The sequence below is a fragment of the Apis florea genome, unplaced genomic scaffold (assembly GCF_048593485.1).
Source record: "Apis florea isolate Af1SG1 unplaced genomic scaffold, ASM4859348v1 contig_2272_pilon, whole genome shotgun sequence".
NCBI classification, from domain to species: domain Eukaryota; kingdom Metazoa; phylum Arthropoda; class Insecta; order Hymenoptera; family Apidae; genus Apis; species Apis florea.
The window spans coordinates 5,588,085-5,607,145 of record NW_028256549.1 but is presented as its reverse complement, the minus strand read 5'-3'; the positions used below and the strand labels follow the sequence as shown (position 1 = coordinate 5,607,145).

Below are 19,061 nucleotides of genomic sequence, written 5' to 3'. Positions count from 1 at the left end.
TAATAGGGAAAATTTATAAAATACTTTATTTATTATAAAAAAAATACTTAATAGAAAGTATTTAAAAAAAACTATTAAACTAACTGATTGAATAAATATGAGCACTTCTTCGATTTTATAATATACTTCTTATTTCATCGAAAGCACATAATAGACTTCCGCCATCTTAGTTGGAAAAACATACTGAAGTCACACTGAAAAATAGAACAAATATAACCTAAATATCGTTATATCGAATTGTTATTATTTTTAATATTTTTATGAATAAATATTTTTCATTAATATTTCTATTTTTTTATATACGATAAAGAAATTATATTCATACATAATTAATCTTATAATATAATAAATTGATTGGATTCGGGATTAAATTTATTTATGTAGTTTCATTTCGAAAATTATATTTGATATTTTTTATAATTAAGTATTTAAATTTTAAAGAATTAGAAAACTTTTCATTATATCATGTTTAAATATGATTTCAATAATATTTTTCATAAAATACATACAAAAATCAAATTTCATAAAAATTATAACCTTTTTTTTAGTTTTATTTTATAAAATATATAAAATATATAAGATATAAAGATATTGTAAAACTCACTTGTTTTTCTAATGAAACATAACATGTTTAAATTTTCTGAACTTTCTATAATGTTCTACAATAATGTTCACTTTTATGACTTTCTTTTCACACGGATATACTTGTAAATATTGTAAATATAATAATAATAGTGTAATAATACTTTACCAAATACTATAATAAACGAGGCAATTAATTTACAAACATTATGTTAGTTGAGTATACATACCCTAACAATACAGCAGAATAAAAGGATCCAACAATCTGATAATAAAATGCAGAACGGTACATTGATAATTCAGGTACTTGAAATATTTCAGCCTGAAAAGTATTAAACTTCGTAGAATCTTTTTCCTGGAAAGAACTTGTAGAATTAATTCCAAAATGAACAATTTTATATTTTCACCTTGAAAAGGACGGTTTTAAATTTTTGTCCTGAAAAGGACAGATTTCTTGTGCATGTTTAGTTCATCCGAGAAATTGCTACTCCATACATGAGGCATTTGCGGGCCCTGAGAAGGGCCCTAAAGAAAAAAAAAGGATAGTAAAGTGAAAATGTGGACGGGATATGAGCAACATGTAAAATATAGTATAAGACAGGAACAGGGATAATATTATCATCAAAAAGTATTTACGAATAAAGCTGAATGCTTTTTTGTGACATACATTTTCGGCCAGTAGTTTTCATTGTTATGAAAAGGAAAGGATGGTGAAAGCGTAATATTAAGGAAAAAGAAATAAAAAAGAATAAGTAGAAAAAAGACAGGATGCCAAAAAACATTAAAAATTTTCTCTCGTTGCTCTATTTCTTCTTCTTCTTCTTCTTCTAGTTTTTTCTTGAAAGGAGCAAATCCATTCACATTCTAGATGATTATGAAAGAAACTTTAATTATGGCGTGTTTATATACACGTATGTATATATTTTTTGAAAAATGGTAAATGGTGTACAAGTTTAATTATTGAAAAAATTTTCAGGCGTTTGGTCATCAATTTTTTTTTCTCACTTTCTGAATGTATTTCCTTTCCATTCAGTTCCTTCAAGGTTTTCGCACTTCTGCGTTTACTTCCGTTAATATATCGTGACATACAGATAGCAGCGATGATAATAGTAAACATGTGCGTCCAGTGTTTATTCAATTTGAATTTTGCACGTGACTCACATAAATTTTTTCCTAAGATTAAATCTCTTAGTCTGCTTCTTTCGTTTTTTTTTTCCTTATGTACATACGTGTATGGATGAATTATGTATATATGTATGTATGTATGTGTATGCGCGTGTGTAGTAGTTGTGCTGTACTGAAATATTTTCAAGTCTGACTTTTTTTATTTCATGAATCGCCTCAAAAATTTGTTTTTACCATGCTACAAAAAAAGATCCTTGCAATCCTTGTCTTTGTATATACGGAAGAAGATCCAAGAATCTTCTCTTTTTTTTTTCCATCAAGTTTTCTTGATTCATCTTTGAGCTATCTCGGCGATTATTGCACACCAATATTTTTAAAGCCATATTTACTTTCTCTCCCGATATCATGTTTCCTTACTATTCCTAAATCCCTTTATTAAGCTTTTCCGTTGTTGATATTTCCTTATTTTTATTTTCAATCATCCTTCCCACTCGCGCTGTTTCTCACACACACTCCACTGGTTTTATATATTGATTTTTTTTTTGGTGCTTTTTGTTGTCAAAAAGACATTTTTTTCTGATGGTTTTTTAGAAATCCTCTCATCACATCCGCTCCAACCTCGCTCAGAGGTTCTTACTTCTTCATCACCAATCACTCTCACTTTGAAAGACATTATATATTTCCTCCTTTACTCGTATTAAATCTTCCATTCCGCAGTGCTGCCATTTCACTCTGTTTCATCTTTTAATTTTATTATCGCCGACAATCGCTTCTTTGCATCTTTTTCGTGTTTCTTCATCCTCTTCTCCTCCTCCATTGGTCACGCGCTTATTATAATTTCTTCGAAAAAACGCGTGTATACGTACTCGAATAACAGTACCAAAATTACGATATATAAACAATTACGCTTTAGGTACGACTTGGATATATCATCCTTCGCCATATTATTTCTCCAAGTACTTGCTCTCTCTCTCTCTCTCTCTTAGTTACGTTCCTTTTTGCTTCTTCGGAGGATCATCATCATCGCCGTTCTAAAATAATCATCTCGCTACGCCGCAGTTGTTCATCGTTCTAGCGATGGAAACTTCGAGAAGTTTCCTTTTTTTTTTTTTTCGATAGAAGAAAAAACGGCAAAAAATAATTGTTCCTCTGTCGAACTTCGTATTGTGTGGACGATTATTAAATTATTTATTATATCATCGAAAAAATTTCGAGTCTTTTCCTTATTTATTACACGAGACCACATATTTTGCCCCGTGTATATATAACCTCCATTTGATTTCTTCTTTCTTTACGAACCCACACGCAATCCTAAGTCCACGTCGAACGCGCAAACACGAGACGATTGTTTCGCCAAGAAAACAACGGGATGCGCGTTGAAAGGTGGCCAATCGATAATCGTAATCCATTCTCGTCGATCGCGCCATCGTTAGCTCTCCCGTTATCCCCTTGACTCGGTTCTTATTCTTCCTTGCTTCTTCTTGGTCCTCTCTTCATTTCCTTTGATTCCATTTGAAGAAATTAAAATTCGACGGGAATTGCGTCCAGTCGAAATTCTCTCTCCTCTTCGATATATGTAACTGTACATATATCTTTAGTAAAAATAATTTATCGGTGAATAATGCACGCGCAATTTAATATGATCTCGAAAGATCATTTTGTTATGAACCGGAATGTACATACTGTTTTCTCGGTATACATATGTGTTTTTTTTTTTATTTTTTTTTATTTTTTTTTTTTTTTTTTTTTTTTTTTAATATGAAAGTGACCAAGCTAGTCTATCTCCTCGGAATGATAATGAAATCTCGTTCTTGCGCGTAACGACAGCATTCATATCTCGTTTTTCGTTGCCACCCTTCTTCTTCATTCCTTTGTTTCTTCTTCGTTCATTTGTTCTTCTTCCTCCTCTTCTTCACTTCTCTTTACAAACTCGAAGCCGCAGAAAGATCCATATATCGATCGAACCGTTACGATAACTCGAAACGTGCGTTTGAAAATGCATAGCAGCCACACACTGTATCCCAAAATGGAACTTTTCTTTTTCTTCGCCTCAGTTATCGATTCTTTTTTTTTTTTTTTTTTTACATAACAAAATATTCTCTTTCGCGAGCTCATCACGGCTCGTGCGAATGAATTTCGATTCACGCATTATGTACAATTGTTCGCGAATCTGTTCTTGTTTTTTTTTTTTTTTCTTTCTTTCGCTTAGACCCGCTTTTTATCGATTGATCCTCCTCAAGAAAAAAAAAAAATGTTGCACTCAAAACGGGCACCCTTAATATGATATTTTATAATACATTATTTCTTATGTATGCGCTCGAGTCGAACCTTAAACGTACTGCTTTTGCGTTTTTTTACGTACAATTATAGATATACATTATATAACTCTATTCTTATATACCCTAAAACTTGACAGCAAATTGCATCATGTCCGCGACGGAGTTTTATCAAAGAGACGCAAAAAGGAAAACGATAATCGCATCGTTTCCTGGGATCACATCGTCATCTTTAATATTTAATCCTTCAATCATTCCACGATACAGACAGCTCTTATCTTTCTCCTCGTTTCTCTCACTGTTTTCATTGCAAATATCGCGTTTTAGTAAACCTTAATTACATCTATATAATTTACTGCCTAACGGTAAACTCGTCGCCTCTATTTCGTTGGGACAGAACAAAAGTTCTGTCATTCTGTATTTTTTTTTTTTTTTGTTTTTTGTATAACTTTATCGGATTCGCGAAGCCTATACTCTCGAAAACAATAGGTTGATTATCGATAGTCCTTTAACTTTTTCTTTTGCTTCCTTTTTTTTTTTTTCATTGTTTTGAACTGTGCTAATTTACTTCACTTATAGTTCTTGATCTTTTTCTTTCTTTTTTCTTTTTTTTTTCCTTTTTTTTTTTTTTTGGATCGAAACAAACTTTCAATATTGTTATTAAAGAGGATGATAATAGTAAAAGGCAATACGAAAATTATGTCTTAATAAATGCACAAAATGAAAGACCTATTGGTTCTGAAGTATAAGCTTCTTCGAATGGATAGTGCCCTTCGGTGCACTATAAGTCTACCTCGTTCGTTTTTGCATCTTTTTATATTTCTAAATCGTCGTTCGTTTTTAAGCAGACCAAAGTTTCGCGGAACAATGCTCTGTACAGCGATGTTTGATGTAAAAATATAAGCTTATAAAATGAGAAAAAAAAAAAAAAAAAATAACAAAAGTAAGAGAAACCATTCGAAGAAGAAATGCCACGTGGTTTGTAGGACAGATAGACGGAGGAGAAACATCTGCGCGTGACAGAAAAGTCATTTTCTTAAGACCATTTTGATATAAATATATATCTACTAATTTACAATTTTTTCCGATCCGAAGTACTAGTCTCCAAAATCTTTAAGTAAAAATTAAAATAGTCAATCTATCATCCTTCCTTTAAAATCTTTATTCACTTGTAAATTTTATTCGGAAGAAGTAATAGAGAGACTAATATGTATAATTTGTACAATTATATGATATGTACAGCTGAGTGAAACTCAGATATAAAAGCAGTTTCTCATTATATTAAATTATAATTTGCACTTAAATTTGATTTTTATGATGCAGTAAAATTATATTTATCATAGATAAAATTATGAAATTTATAAAATAAAAATATACAGTCAATTGATCAAACAGCATGAAATTATATATAATACGCATTTACTTAATTCGTTTCTACATAGTTAAAATTTACTGTTAATTATATTATTGACCTGTGTAGTATGGAAACTAGGTCTACGGATCAAGATGGCAGCGCCGCGTCTTTCACTACTGGCCGATTAAAAGTGGAATGAACATCTGGCAGCGCGGATAATTTAGTAATTGACTCAAAATACAAGCGTCGTGCATTCACATTTTTGCGTGAAAAATAGAAAATTTCTATCTTGCAGAATTTCATATTTACCGCGCAAACATTACTCTCCGCGGTGAGCCTTGAAACAAAAGGGAGAAGAAAAAAAACTAAAGTTATTACGCACAACGGTTACACGTAGGAAAAATTATTGTCACGCACGTGCGAGCGATGGCACAATCTCTTTTCGTTCATAACATCTTTGTCCAAGCAACGCACGCACACATTTTTAAACGCCATCGATCGTGTGTTGTTTTGCTTTTCTTTTATTATTGATCGTGCAACGGTGCATAAACCGCTCTGCACATGCGAGAAATCGAGAAATCAAACGGACACGTTTTCCCCAATAGTTTATTATTCATCTTTCATTTAATTTGCTTTTGCTTTATGAATTTTGTTCGAACGATCGTAAAAATAAACGATCTTCATTTTAACCATGTTCTGGATAAAACGCGTCCATTTCCTTTCTTTTTCAAGAGCGAAGGGATTCTCCCTCCAACCGTATATATTTAATATATATATTTATATTTATCCTCTTTCTCTCTCTCTCTTTCTCTCACATGCTTAATCTCACAAACGTTTCTTTTGGCACGCTCACATACACACACACGCGCATACATACATATTCACATTCTTGCTTCCTTTCGTAATCACCAACGCATACATACTTCCTGGAAACACGCTCAAGATATATATCAAGGTACATGGTCGAATCTCGATTCGCTAAAATAGTCAGTGCGTTTTTTTTTTTTTTTTTTACGTACCGCAGTCGCGGTTCAATCCATTTCCCCTACATTTTATAATTTAGCCGCACATCAGATTGACACGGATACTTGTTTTATTATAATGTGTAAAAATTTTGTGCAACTCATTTGATCTCTCTGTTTCCTTTCTTTATACCACATTTTTACGAGCTCTATGATTAATCTTCCGTCAAATTAGTCCCATTTAATAGAAAACAAAAAAAAAAAAAAAAACAAAATGACATTGTATTTTTCATGGTCGCGCATCGCGCTGGTGTACGGCTGGACTTTCACGAGCAGCAGCAGGAAGAAGGATAAAAAATATTGTCATCGACAGGCTCGTCAGAGATGCGTTATGGAATTTATAATTAAACAATCAATAGATCACGAGAAACTTCTCCTTGCTACCGTAAGTAAAAATCGTACTTTCCTTAACAATGGTCTAGCCTTTCGAAAATGTCTTTTTTTTTTTTATCATTCGATATATAAATGTGTGTGTATCGTAGAACCACGCAGAAAGCAAACTTTCGATCTTCCTTTTTTTTTTTTTTTTTTCTCGTTATCGGTGATCTCGAAGAGAGTGTCGCCTCGAATTTGAAACGAATCGATTCGAACGCAAAACGACACCTATTATATTAATATTATAAATTGATTATCGAAGAGCGAGTGAAAATGGCGTCGAATTTCGCTGCATGATTCCATGACCACTAGATTTTCTTGGTATAGAAATAAAATACAAATAAAAGTTTCTTTCGCGAGAAGAATTGAGAACAAAGCATGTGCCTCGAATTTTGACGATTTGATGTTTCACAACGGGAATTAAAGATATTTAAAATCAAATCTGAAAATATACGAATCGAATATCACGTAAGAAAATGGAACAAAAAAGGAGGCACGATTGGATCAGAAAAAAAAATAACATCAATCTTTTACCGATTAAAATCGCGCTTTCTCGCATTTGTTCTATCTTTAAAAAAAAAAAAAAAAAAAAAACATTGATTGAGATATTTGATTTAAATATGTAATCGTAGACCATAGCGCTTAAAAAGACAGCTTCTTCCTCTTCTCTCTCTCTCTCTCTCTCTCTCTCTCTACCTCCTTCTTTTCCTTTCTATCTTTATTTCACTTCAGACCTTTCAACTTAATTCTAAATTTAAGGCTTAATTAATTAATCGACATAGTGTTTCGTGTGGCTGTGTTTTGTGTCCCTGTATAATGATCAGTGCTTCGTATGAAATTGATGAACTGTTGATTTTCATTCTCTTGCATGAAAGATCAATTTAAAACGATATTATTATATATCGATAATATGATGTCGCGTTTCGAAGTCCCCTCGTGACAAAATACTTTTGAGGGCAAAACGATTCGAGACGCGACACAATTTCATTGTTTCATTTTTGTATTGTTTGACGTTGTCGTTCGAAGACGTTGGTTCTATTTTATATTTCTTCTATATATTTACTTCGATGCGAGAGTTCAATCCTCGCATTTTTCCTTTCGATTCATTGTTTAATCGCGAATTTTTTTTTAAAAAAGAACGATTCGCCGGTATTCTTTCCCTAATGAAAAGTGGTACGGATATGCAAAAATTCGTATCGATTCTTTTTTCTCTGCTCTTTAACACCACTTTCACACATGAGAGTTAGCCAAATGATAGTAAAGGAAAAAAAGAAAAAATGCGTTAAAACTTGAATAAAAGAAATTTTTCAAAGTACGAACATAAAATTTCGTCCTAAATCAAATATACTCAACCGATGTGAATAAATCGCTTACAAAACTAGGGTAAATTGTGAATTACGGAAATTAAGTAAATAGCAAGAGATTGATTTTTTTTTCCTGATGTCATTAACCTAAAACTACACTTGTGATTTAAAAAAAAACGAAAAGAAAAAGAAAAAAAAGAAAAAGAGCACATCACCATAAATGTAATTACAACTAAATAATAATAATAAAAAAAAAAAAAAAAAGAAAATATATATATGTATGGAAAAAAAAAATGTAATGTTGTTCTAAGAAAAGTAATTAATTATCTGTCTAATGAAATAAGTAATAACCGTGCATGTATTAATATATCCAAAAAAAAAAAAAAAAAAAAATGCGCGAAAGAACTTTCAATTAAAATTGGAAACTTCGTCATCTAATCGGAAAAAACGGAGCAATGATCGAAAGAATCCGTGCAAGTGCATTTTTTATTTTTATTTTTTTTTTTTACGAATCGCTCAAGAATCAAAACGAATCAGGGACGGGAAATTCCGTCGATTTTTTTGTGGAAGCTCCAAAGCTAATTTACAGATCGAAGATAAAATAGAAATACATTTTCCGAATATAATGACGAATTAAAAATTTTTTTTCAAACAGATCAAAGAAACGAACAAACATAGCATTTCGACACGTTTCCTTTCTTTGCAATAATTATATATAATATATTCTCCCCGAATAATATTCCGTACAGTCCTATATTAGAATTACGCAAAATTAAAGTATTATAAACAGAATTATGATTTACGATTAACCATTTTTCGAAAGAGACCAGCAAAAGAAATTATTCAAAAGATACGAAGATATACGTGTATAGATTGCAACAGGACATACAAGGGCACGTAGCTATTTTGTACGTGCACACATATGTCGCATGATGTTCGTCGACGGATGTATCACGGTGAATATGTAAACATGTAACTCCGCAGTCAATAATGGCGCATTCACAATGAACGTGTGATGCACGACAAGTAGTAAATAGTCTATTTCTTATAAAGGTCTTGTTCCTTAATATTCGGTGGCTAAATTTTTTTTAATCTAACATAATATCACGATATATATATACACGTATATTAAATGAGTTTTATAGGAAATAGAAGAGATAATATTTCTTAATCTTTGTAGGATAAATTTCTTTAATCTCTATTGTTGCAATTTAAATTATCTTTTGTCAGATTTGATCATGACAATAATTAAAACTATCGTTATATTTTAAGAAACAAAAATAATGAAGTTGTAATATCTTAGACAATAAAATTATTAAGATATAAAATACTTAAAATATAAGATCGTAAAATGTTTAGCAAGAGTGCCATTTTTTGTTTTTTTTTTTTGTTTTTTTTTGTTTTTTTTGTTTTAGAAAATGGGTCCGTGACACATCCATGAAGCATTCACGAGAATCTTAAATTTGTATTGATTATTTTTCGATTTTTCGTGTAACTCGCGACGAACGATTTTTGTACGTTACAATATCACAATTAAATGCCAATCGAGGATGGATCGTCTCGTTTCATTCATTTTGTTCTTTCTTGTTTTTCTGTCATTTTCACACAAAAAAAAAAAAAAAAAAAAAAAAAAAAAAAATTAAAAGAAAAAAATAAGAAAAAGACCTACTTCTTTTCATTTATGGCATACGCATTAAATTCGATCCACGGAAAATATTCGCGTAAACCGAAAACAGAAAGAAGAAGTAATTATCACGATATCTCGCGGTTTTTTCAACCGGAAACAACATTCAAAGATAAAATTTCCGCCTCCCGACCTCGATCCCATTTTTCGAAACGACCCAAGTTCTCGTTGGCTCTTATAATTAGAACTACTAGCTATATTTTCATCTTAAAGTCACGAAAGTGGATTACGACACACAAGATGGACGTACTCGAAAGAGTTCCTAAATAATATTAATGTCTGTGCTCTCGTTATTTTATTATTTATTTTTTTTTTTTTTCGTTTGTGTTCCACTATCGCGCGCATACGTTGCTAATCACTAAGTTTTATGAATAATTAATAATACGTAGAAGTGCACGGGATTCAAATCCACGTTTTAAGAGACAAAGAAAAACATCCCCCTACCTTTTTCTTATTCACACAATATTTTTCATGTTTCTCTCGTGTTATCTATACGTTTCTTTCTTTCTATCTTTCTCTCTCTCTCTCTCTCTCTCTTTCTGAAAAAGACTGCATTATCTTCTATCTTATATATCATCGTACTTGAACGTTCCTTAAATTAGCCCATCTTATTGTTTAATCATATACATATAATATATAATATATATATGTGTATATATATATATATGTTGATCAGTTACCAATTAAAAATTAGTAGTACCTATAGGATCATCATCACAGCTAATTTCTTATCATTGTTTAAATTAATATTATCAATTGGTTGATTATTCATTATTTTGTAATTCGTGCCCCTTCTTGTTTGGCGTCACTTTTCATCTGGACGTCATTCTTTGTTTCTTTCATCATTCCCTCTTCACCATACAATACAACGTCTTTTCTTTTCAATTACACCGTTTTGTTCGTCTCAAAGATCATTTGAATCGAGCCTGGCAACCTTCGACTATGTTTTTTTTTTTTTCATTTTTTTTTTTTATTTTTTATTTTTTACTTTTGCACATACTGACTATTTTTTGCATTTCTGCGAGACTCGAACAGGTAATTATGCATATTGCTGTACTTAGAGTTTCGAAATTTTTTAAGGTCCATGCTCTCGATCGGAACGGAACAAATACCGTTGTTATCGAGATTAATTATTTCCTTTATGTATATAATATATATATATATATTTATTTATTTATATGTATATAATATATACATAATACACATCGTTCCTTTGCATTCTTCATATGTACATTAATTTTTTTTTTTTTTTTTTTTTTACAGTACATTTACAAGTGTTCGAAATTGCAACTTTCTTATTCTTCATATCCATTATTTACACAAATTCACAAACGATGCGCGTCTGTGCGATAACCTTCGCATGCTCAAAATGCTATCGATTCCATCAATTTCCCACAGGACGGCAGTGTTTTTTTAATTCGTTTATTTCACGTCCGATGAGCCCTTTAAGAAAAAAACTCATAACGAACTTGACAAATTTTCATTTGAATCCTGGCACATATATATATGTACAATTAATATTATGTTTAATATGATTTATACAAATATGATTCGAAAAATTAAAAAAAAAAAAAAAAAAAAAAAAGAATAGAATTCTCTAACTTTTAAAGAGAGAGATCATTGTACTTTCTCCTTCGAATCAAGCCATCAAACAAACGGGAAATTTTTTCCTTGAAAACTCTCTACAAAAATCATACTTAAGAAATCTTTGGAACTTATATATTGCCATTTAAAAAAAAAAAATAACGATATTTATGCGATGAAAACGATACACTTTCTGGATATAATCCTGCCCCATTCGTTTCTTTCTATCTATCTATTCAATCGTAACAATTCCTCTTCCGACGAGAGCAGAAACTATTTACGAAGATTATAGCGATCATCGGTTATCTTCCGGTTCTTATCAATATTACACATGTGCTATCATTAGAAGAAATAATTTTCTTCTATGAAATTTAGATGAGCGAAAATTTAGAACTTTTGTAGAACTTTAAAAAAATATGGTCTTAAAAAAGAATATGAGTCGAAAGAAATTAAATTGAAAACATATTCAAATTACAAAAGCAAAAAAAAAAAACAAAGAAGATATTTATTTTTCTTTCTCTTTTGACACCATTACGCTCTTTTCGATAGCAGTTTTTGTTAGCTATTGCTTAGCGATGATTGTTAAAAAAGAGAGAGAAAAAAAAAAAAAGAAATCGAGAACTTGTTCGATGAGAACCGGTCAATTGAAAACCAATGAATTCTCGTCGATTTTTATCAGAATTTCTATCAACCATTCCACGGGATATAATGCTGTCAGATGCTATAGATACGATTAAAAATTTTTTTGCCTTACAAGACTACAAAGATAGAGAAAGTAATTGAAAGTTCGAAATTGCACGTTTTGCTATTTTTCTTCCAGCCTCTCTCATTCTCATTCTCATTCTCACTCTCATTCTCTCACAAAGAATATACACACGTTTGAATATATTTTTTTCTTCTTGAGATCTGCATATGCATACATCAAATCCAATTCCTAATTCATTCTAATAACTAAATAAAAAATTGTTAAAGAATGAAACCAATATAATTTTTAAAAAAAAAAGAGAAGAAAAGAAAAAAAAGAAAAAAAAAAGCAATGTTTCCTATTAGAGAAATTAATGTATTAGTTAAAACATCACTTTAAATAATTTGGTCAGTCTATAATTAAATATTGTATTTTAAATAAGAGATAGAGATAGAGATAAAGATAGAGAGATAGATAGATAGATAGAGATAGAGATAGAGATAGAGATAGAGAGAGAGAGAGAGAGAGAGAGAGAGAGAGAGAGAGAGAGAGAGAGAGAGAGAAGATAAACAGAAAAAAGAAAATGCAAAAAAATTAAAAATTATTGTTATTACTTTTATAATATAACATATGCAATGTTAGAAAAAAAAATTCATTTACAACGATATAAAATCAGAAAAAATTTCATTTTTGAAATGTTTTCTTGGAACACATATATTTAGAATTGAACCAAAAAATTTTGTGAACTCACAATTTCATTCAATATCAAATAATTAAACATTATTCAATTCTAAAGATAAGTAAAATCATTTTATAATGAAATCCTAATGACAAGCCTCTAATTGGATTTCTTATATTAGATAAAAATTAAATTTGTCATTTATAGAGAATCTTCTAAAAATTTTGTTAATTTAAGCAGAAATATTGCTTAATTATGAATTTTTTTAAGGAAAAAAAAAAAAAAGAAAAATAGTAAAACATCCATCATCATATGTACCAAATCATTTTCTTCATTATTCATTCATACAATCTTACCATTCTCTCATTCATGAATTATACGAATTTTCAAAAAAATTGATTCATTTGTATGCACACTGGAAACTCATCACTTAAATCTTATATAATGCTTTGCAGAATTATTGCAAAGCTGCAAAATAATTGAGGATATCTTCAAGAACAAAAGAAGATAAATAAAAACCAAAAATTTTGTTATAATAGATTTTTCAAGGGTAATTTGATTTAAAGATTCACTGAACATGTGAATTCTACAAAACCTATTGCCATTGAAGATTTCTGAGCCTATTGAAGACTTAACTGAATCTGAGAGACAAGAAATTATACAAGAGTAATCATTAGTCAAAGTTATACTTAATTGATACTTAGGTTTATGCTAAAGAGCAGTAGATGAATATGTGTAATACTTAAAGTTTACCACTTATGATGTACATATAAAGTATCTTTCAATCAGAAAAAAGCAATTAGTATATATCTGGTATAAAGATTTAAATAACTGTTTTGGAAAGAATTCCGGATTATAATTAATAAAGAATAAAACATATATACTGTCATAATCAACAGTGCTAAGATATAGCAATTTTGAGCTTAAAGAGAAGAAAAAAAAAAAAAAGAAAAAAAGAAAAAATATATAGCTATTGTTCCTAAAAATAGCTAATGCAGCTTTGCCTATGTCTTCGTACCATTTCGTCAAACAGATAATATAACAGTGTTTGTGTATTTGTGTATATGTATGCGTCTCTGCAAGTTAATCATATATAATAATAATCTAAAATACATACGTTTATATCTTCATAGACGGCGCATAATAGAATTGTTACAAGTTATTATATACTTGAATCATGGTTCACGGCAGACGCACCTGCGTCTTTCATATTTAATGTTTATATGTTTTGTATAGTAGTTTAAAGAACGAATCGTGGTTTTTTTTCACGCAGCATCTGTACCATGAAACTGAAGACGCTGGTGCCCTGTTCTAATTGCAATATTACTTGTGTATCATTCTTAGAGATTGTAGTATCGCGCAGTTATAAACACTTCTGTTTTTTTTTTGTTTGTTTCAAACGAATAGCTTGACATCACATACAAGAAAAAAAATACATCCTTAAATCCAAGAGGGGGGGGGGGACGATAATATCGTACCTGTCTCTTTGTTTTTAGGAGCTGGTAACCGTTTTTAGCGGTCTGTTGGTCTTTATATATCAGGCTTGGACGTTTAACATCATCTTCAGATGATTTGAAATATCGCAAATCCTGTCGGATTGCTGACAACTGCTCATCAGTCTCGTAGTCCAATGGCTCGGTGGTTTCGGAAGGCTCGCAGGAGATGGCGGTTCAGAAAACTTTGCACCCGCATAAAAACTATTTGTTGGACTGCCGCGCGGACTATATTCGTACCGCAACGGTGAATTTCTCGAACCTTTTGAAGAACCGTGTGGGCTGCAGCTTAATCTGCCGGTTGAATTTCTGCCATGAGATCTCCCACTCATGTGGACATACGCCGGCTGTTTGAGTGTAATTATCGAACGGTGATGATGTCGATCAATGCCGACATTTGGCGAACCCTGCCGGTCTACCTTGTTTTTCAATTTCGGTACCGAATTCGTCATGGCTTTATAATAATTTTGTCTCTCTTATCACTCACAAAGTCAACCAACCCGTCTGAAAAAATGAATTGTTTTTTATCATTCAAACAAATAATTAATTAAATTGAAAATTGTCAAAGTCAATTAATAGTTTTTGTCTTGTGATGCAATATCTCAAAAAAAATGGAATATTTAATTTCATTTTAATTCAATTTACTATACGTCATCAAGGATATCAGAATGTCGTTACCAAACAATAATAAATATTTTTTTCATCATGTTAAACTAATCAGTAAATTTAATACATAAATTTGACCTCAAACAAATCGATGATAAAAATAACAATATTTAACGCAAGAAATTTCAAAAATCAATTTCATTATTTTCATATAATACAACATTTAAAATAATATATTTATGAAGAAAAAAAAAAAAATAAAGAAAGAAAAAAACAAAAACAAAACTTCATTCTATATTATATCGAAATTAAGCAAATATAGGTGGAGGGGAGAAATAATCAATTTTTAATCTGTCGAAAATCTTACCGTATAATGTCCGCGGGTCACTTTCCAAAGATGCAACGAAGTTTTTGACGATGTTTGTATTCAATGAATTTTCTAACTGCGCAATAATCTCGGGATCCAGGGCAAAAGGGTAGGGGGAACGCGGAGGAATAAACTTGGTGGGGTACCCTACGAACCTCCTATGAGCGCAATGCTACCTCGTCTCGCTTTCTTTGAGTTCTCTCGCAGTCCTCCCTATTCTTGTTTTTTGCAATTTTGACCACATTCGGTGACCGTTGGTCACCTCTACTTACACTCTTTTTTCTCACCGAATAAAATCACACACGTCGGTCCGAATTCTCACACTTTCCTTTCAACGTAGCTGGAGAGGCACAAGATGGCGGACACGAGTTGTTTGTTTTCGCTGCTCCACACGGATTTTTCACAATATATCACCGTTCGACAGCGAAACTATATGTATTCGTACCCTCGCAACGCGCACGCGCGTGTACATATATGTCCGTAAAACGTGAAATTAACTTTGTAGCAATATCTCGTACGTGTCTGTATATGTACGCGCACTAAACGATGTTCATTCTATTTTAAAAACTGATATTATTATCCGCCAAGCAGCGCCCGTCAATTTCTGCCTCTTCATGCGATTTTTCCTGTCACTTTAAGCTCTTTTTCGCCACTACGCCAACTCACATAACACTCGCTGAAACCAGATACTGCGATCGAACTCGTAAATTATGTGCTCGTAAGCACGATGCTCCTCCGAATCTGTCTCTTGTCTTTGTGAAGACACAATCCAAACTTAAGGATTATGAATATCCCCCACCAGTTAACCTAAACCAATATTTCACAGCATCACTGATCATGTGATCTTTGCCATCCAATCACGTTGAATCTCTTTCGGGTATCTTCGGCTTTTTTCGAGCAATTTATTAAATTTGCTTTAAAATCTTTATAAAATTAAAATTTAGAAATTTTTCATATATTAAAAATATTGATTATTTTTGTACAATTAAATATTATAATTTTTTTTCATATTTTATAATAAAATAATTGAATAAACTAATGTTGTGTATAACGATCGGAACGTAAAACACGCTGATTGGTTGAATAGTGAAGCACGACATCTTGTGATTACAGAATTTAAGAAAAGATTTTATATTCCTTATTATTTTTTCCTTTGTTTATCAAATCATTTATCAAAGATAAATGGAAAAATTATAAAAATCTGCTTGAATACTTTAAAAAAATCTTTAAAGATGAAAAAAAATATATATAATAAAATGAATAATGATGGTATGGGATCAAGAATTACTATTTCAGGTGATTTTTCCATAAATTGATTCAATTCAGAATTTTCATTTATTTTTATTTTAATAATTATAATAGATTAAAATTATGTTAGAAAATTTAAATCTAATGATTATATATATATAATATATATATATATAAACTTAAAAAATAAAAAATAAATGTAGCTTATGGAAATATGTATTTAAAATAAGTTGTATATTTATAATATACAATATATGATGCAAGAACTGAAAAAGTACATAGTGGGAAAAAAACAATCAATTCGTCGTCATTCTTCCATCGTGAAGGCCTTTATGAAGTATGTGTATGTATATAAATAATGTACACATTGATGATATGCTTATACAAAATAAATATATTTTTATTTTTACATGCAACATTACTATATTTCTAGTATCTTTCTATAATTTATCAATTATATATTAAATAATTTCAAAAAGGATGATATCAAATATAATGAAAAAAAGTTTTTTATAAAAATATATATATCATTTGAAGAAATTATGCTTTTCATTTGTTTAAGTCTTTTCTCCATCGATATTGGTGGAAAACAATGTGGCTATTTCAAGGCAAGCAAGTGGTGCCATCATTAACTTACGGTGAAATAAGCGAAGTTTGTGAAAGCATTTGACGTCAGTGACCAAGAACGCTGATAATTTTACGACGCAGATATCGCTACGCGGAATATCAAAGAATATTTTTAGTGGTTTAGAAAGAAGATTGATTAAACATATGAACGCATTTAGTGGTTTATGGTTTAAAATACGGCCTAGAGAATATCAGTAGGCCCATAATGGGCGGGGTCGTGGCTTGGGTCGAGTGAGAGACATGGAGCGACCTCAGTGTTCTCAGTGGTGAGCTGCACGGCCATCGCCGACCGTCGGTTTCGCCTAGCGCAACCAACGTATTCTGCTATGACATCGCTCTGAAAATCCCAGATTATCCCAGTAAAAGGTAGGAGTTTTCCCTCCGAAATTTGGATGCGCGCTGTCTCTCTCTCTCTATTTCTCTCGCTCGCTCAACCCTTGTTTTTATTTCATCCCTTGACGGTGTGCTGTTCTCCGACATTTCCCATCGCTTTTCGTAGATTTCTCAAATGCGTTTCTCTAATGATTGAATTTTTTTTTCTCTTGAAAAAGTTTCCTGCATCCCACCGTGATATCCTGCTCATAGATATCCTTTTGTGTTGTCCTTTCCACGTTTCCCACTATTCAATATACGCATTTGTCCAGCGTTCTTTGTTCGCTCGGTTTCGTATTTGGCTTTCATTGTGGTATACCATCTTCGATTTTTGATAAGTATCCTTTGTAAACAGAGGATGCACACAAAGCGTGGAAACATATCCCTTATGTGCACAATAAATAATAATTAATATACATACATATACATAACTATACATATAATTATATATTACTGTACATATATGATTGCACCGACATGCACCTGCGATATAGATTTTTTTTATCTTTGTCCCATACGTTCTCCCTTTTATCCACTTTCTTTTTCCTTTATCTTATTCATATTGAAATATATATATTTGTTATATGTACATTTTATATGTACGAACATACGTACATATATGTGTACACATGCGACGCAAGTTGTTTGGATATGTAGGAGTACATTTGCGTACGTTACTTATATGAAAGTACATGTACGTAGCAAAAGCTTTCTTCTTAAACTTTTTAAAGTAGGCTTCGCTATTTTGTTGTATTTGTGAAACATAGCCGCGATACATTGTACTTTATAAGTATTTTTATTGCCAACATAATAAATTCAAGTCAGAAAGTGACAGGCGCATCATTGAAAATGGAGAACGTAGAAAAATGAAATGTTTTTTATTGCATCCATTTATAGTTACAAATTTTTATGATTATCACTGATTTTTGACGAGAAATTGCCTATCCTTTGAATTTAAACGCATGTGACATGTAATCGATTATATGCTTAGTTTACATGTATATATCAAGCAACACTAGTTTTCTATATATACATAGTTGATAGTGAAACTTTGTAGTTCTATCAAACATGCGTATGTATAATAAAATATGTAATACGTTTAATGATAATTATAAGAATATCTAATAATAATAAAATTATTTTTAATATATTTTTCTTTAAATTAATTGATACTTAATAATAGTTATTAATCGAAATTATAACCTATATTTGTGTGTACACAATAAAAACGCAAAACTAATTTATTTATAAAAATAAAAAGATTTGATTAAGAAATAAATACATATACAAATAATTAATTTTTATGATAATATAAAAAAATTATATAAAATATATACGTATATATATATATATATATATATAAATTAAATCAAATTTTTATTTATTTTGATTGAACAGAAGTTGTAAACAAGTTGCTTACTTTATTATTTCATGAAATTCATGAATATATGGAATTTTTCATATTTTTTCCATGAAGTCTTGTTCATATATAAAATCTAATAGTATCTTACATATATATATATATATATATATATATATATATATATATATAAATATATATATTTTATAATATAAATTGAAATTTATTACATATAATTGTTTCATTTTAAATATCAATTTGTTAAACGTGAAATAATATTATGTGCCTAACATTCATTTATTATTTTATTTATACATA

The 19,061-nt window shown here is 30.5% G+C and overlaps 1 protein-coding gene and 2 long non-coding RNA genes across 5 annotated transcripts; all 3 read right to left on the bottom strand.

Moving 5' to 3' along the window:
• LOC105736131 (uncharacterized) lies at positions 1 to 1,123 on the bottom strand. Of its 2 annotated transcripts, XR_015295245.1 has the most exons (3): positions 990 to 1,123; positions 813 to 904; positions 1 to 194 (listed from the first exon to the last, which is right to left on the bottom strand). It is a non-coding gene; the product is annotated as an uncharacterized LOC105736131 (long non-coding RNA). The 2 variants fall into 2 exon arrangements; XR_001112455.3 differs by lacking the exon at positions 990 to 1,123 and having other exon boundaries at positions 813 to 954.
• Positions 1,124 to 10,433: 9,310 nt separating this feature from the next.
• LOC100863418 (uncharacterized) lies at positions 10,434 to 15,913 on the bottom strand. 2 transcript variants are annotated; one of them, XM_086917850.1, is made up of 4 exons: positions 15,137 to 15,913; positions 14,149 to 14,667; positions 13,788 to 13,981; positions 10,434 to 11,165 (listed from the first exon to the last, which is right to left on the bottom strand). In XM_086917850.1, the coding sequence occupies exon 2, from the start codon at positions 14,613 to 14,615 to the stop codon at positions 14,208 to 14,210; it is 408 nt and encodes a 135-aa protein (XP_086773976.1). In that variant the 5' UTR covers positions 14,616 to 14,667; positions 15,137 to 15,913; the 3' UTR covers positions 10,434 to 11,165; positions 13,788 to 13,981; positions 14,149 to 14,207. The 2 variants fall into 2 exon arrangements, with proteins under 2 accessions (XP_086773976.1, XP_086773977.1); XM_086917851.1 differs by lacking the exon at positions 13,788 to 13,981 and having other exon boundaries at positions 10,867 to 11,165.
• Positions 15,914 to 16,755: 842 nt separating this feature from the next.
• Positions 16,756 to 18,351, bottom strand: LOC147658431 (uncharacterized). The gene is made up of 2 exons (XR_015295244.1): positions 17,867 to 18,351; positions 16,756 to 17,768 (listed from the first exon to the last, which is right to left on the bottom strand). It is a non-coding gene; the product is annotated as an uncharacterized LOC147658431 (long non-coding RNA).
• Between the last annotated feature and the right edge of the window lie 710 nt (positions 18,352 to 19,061).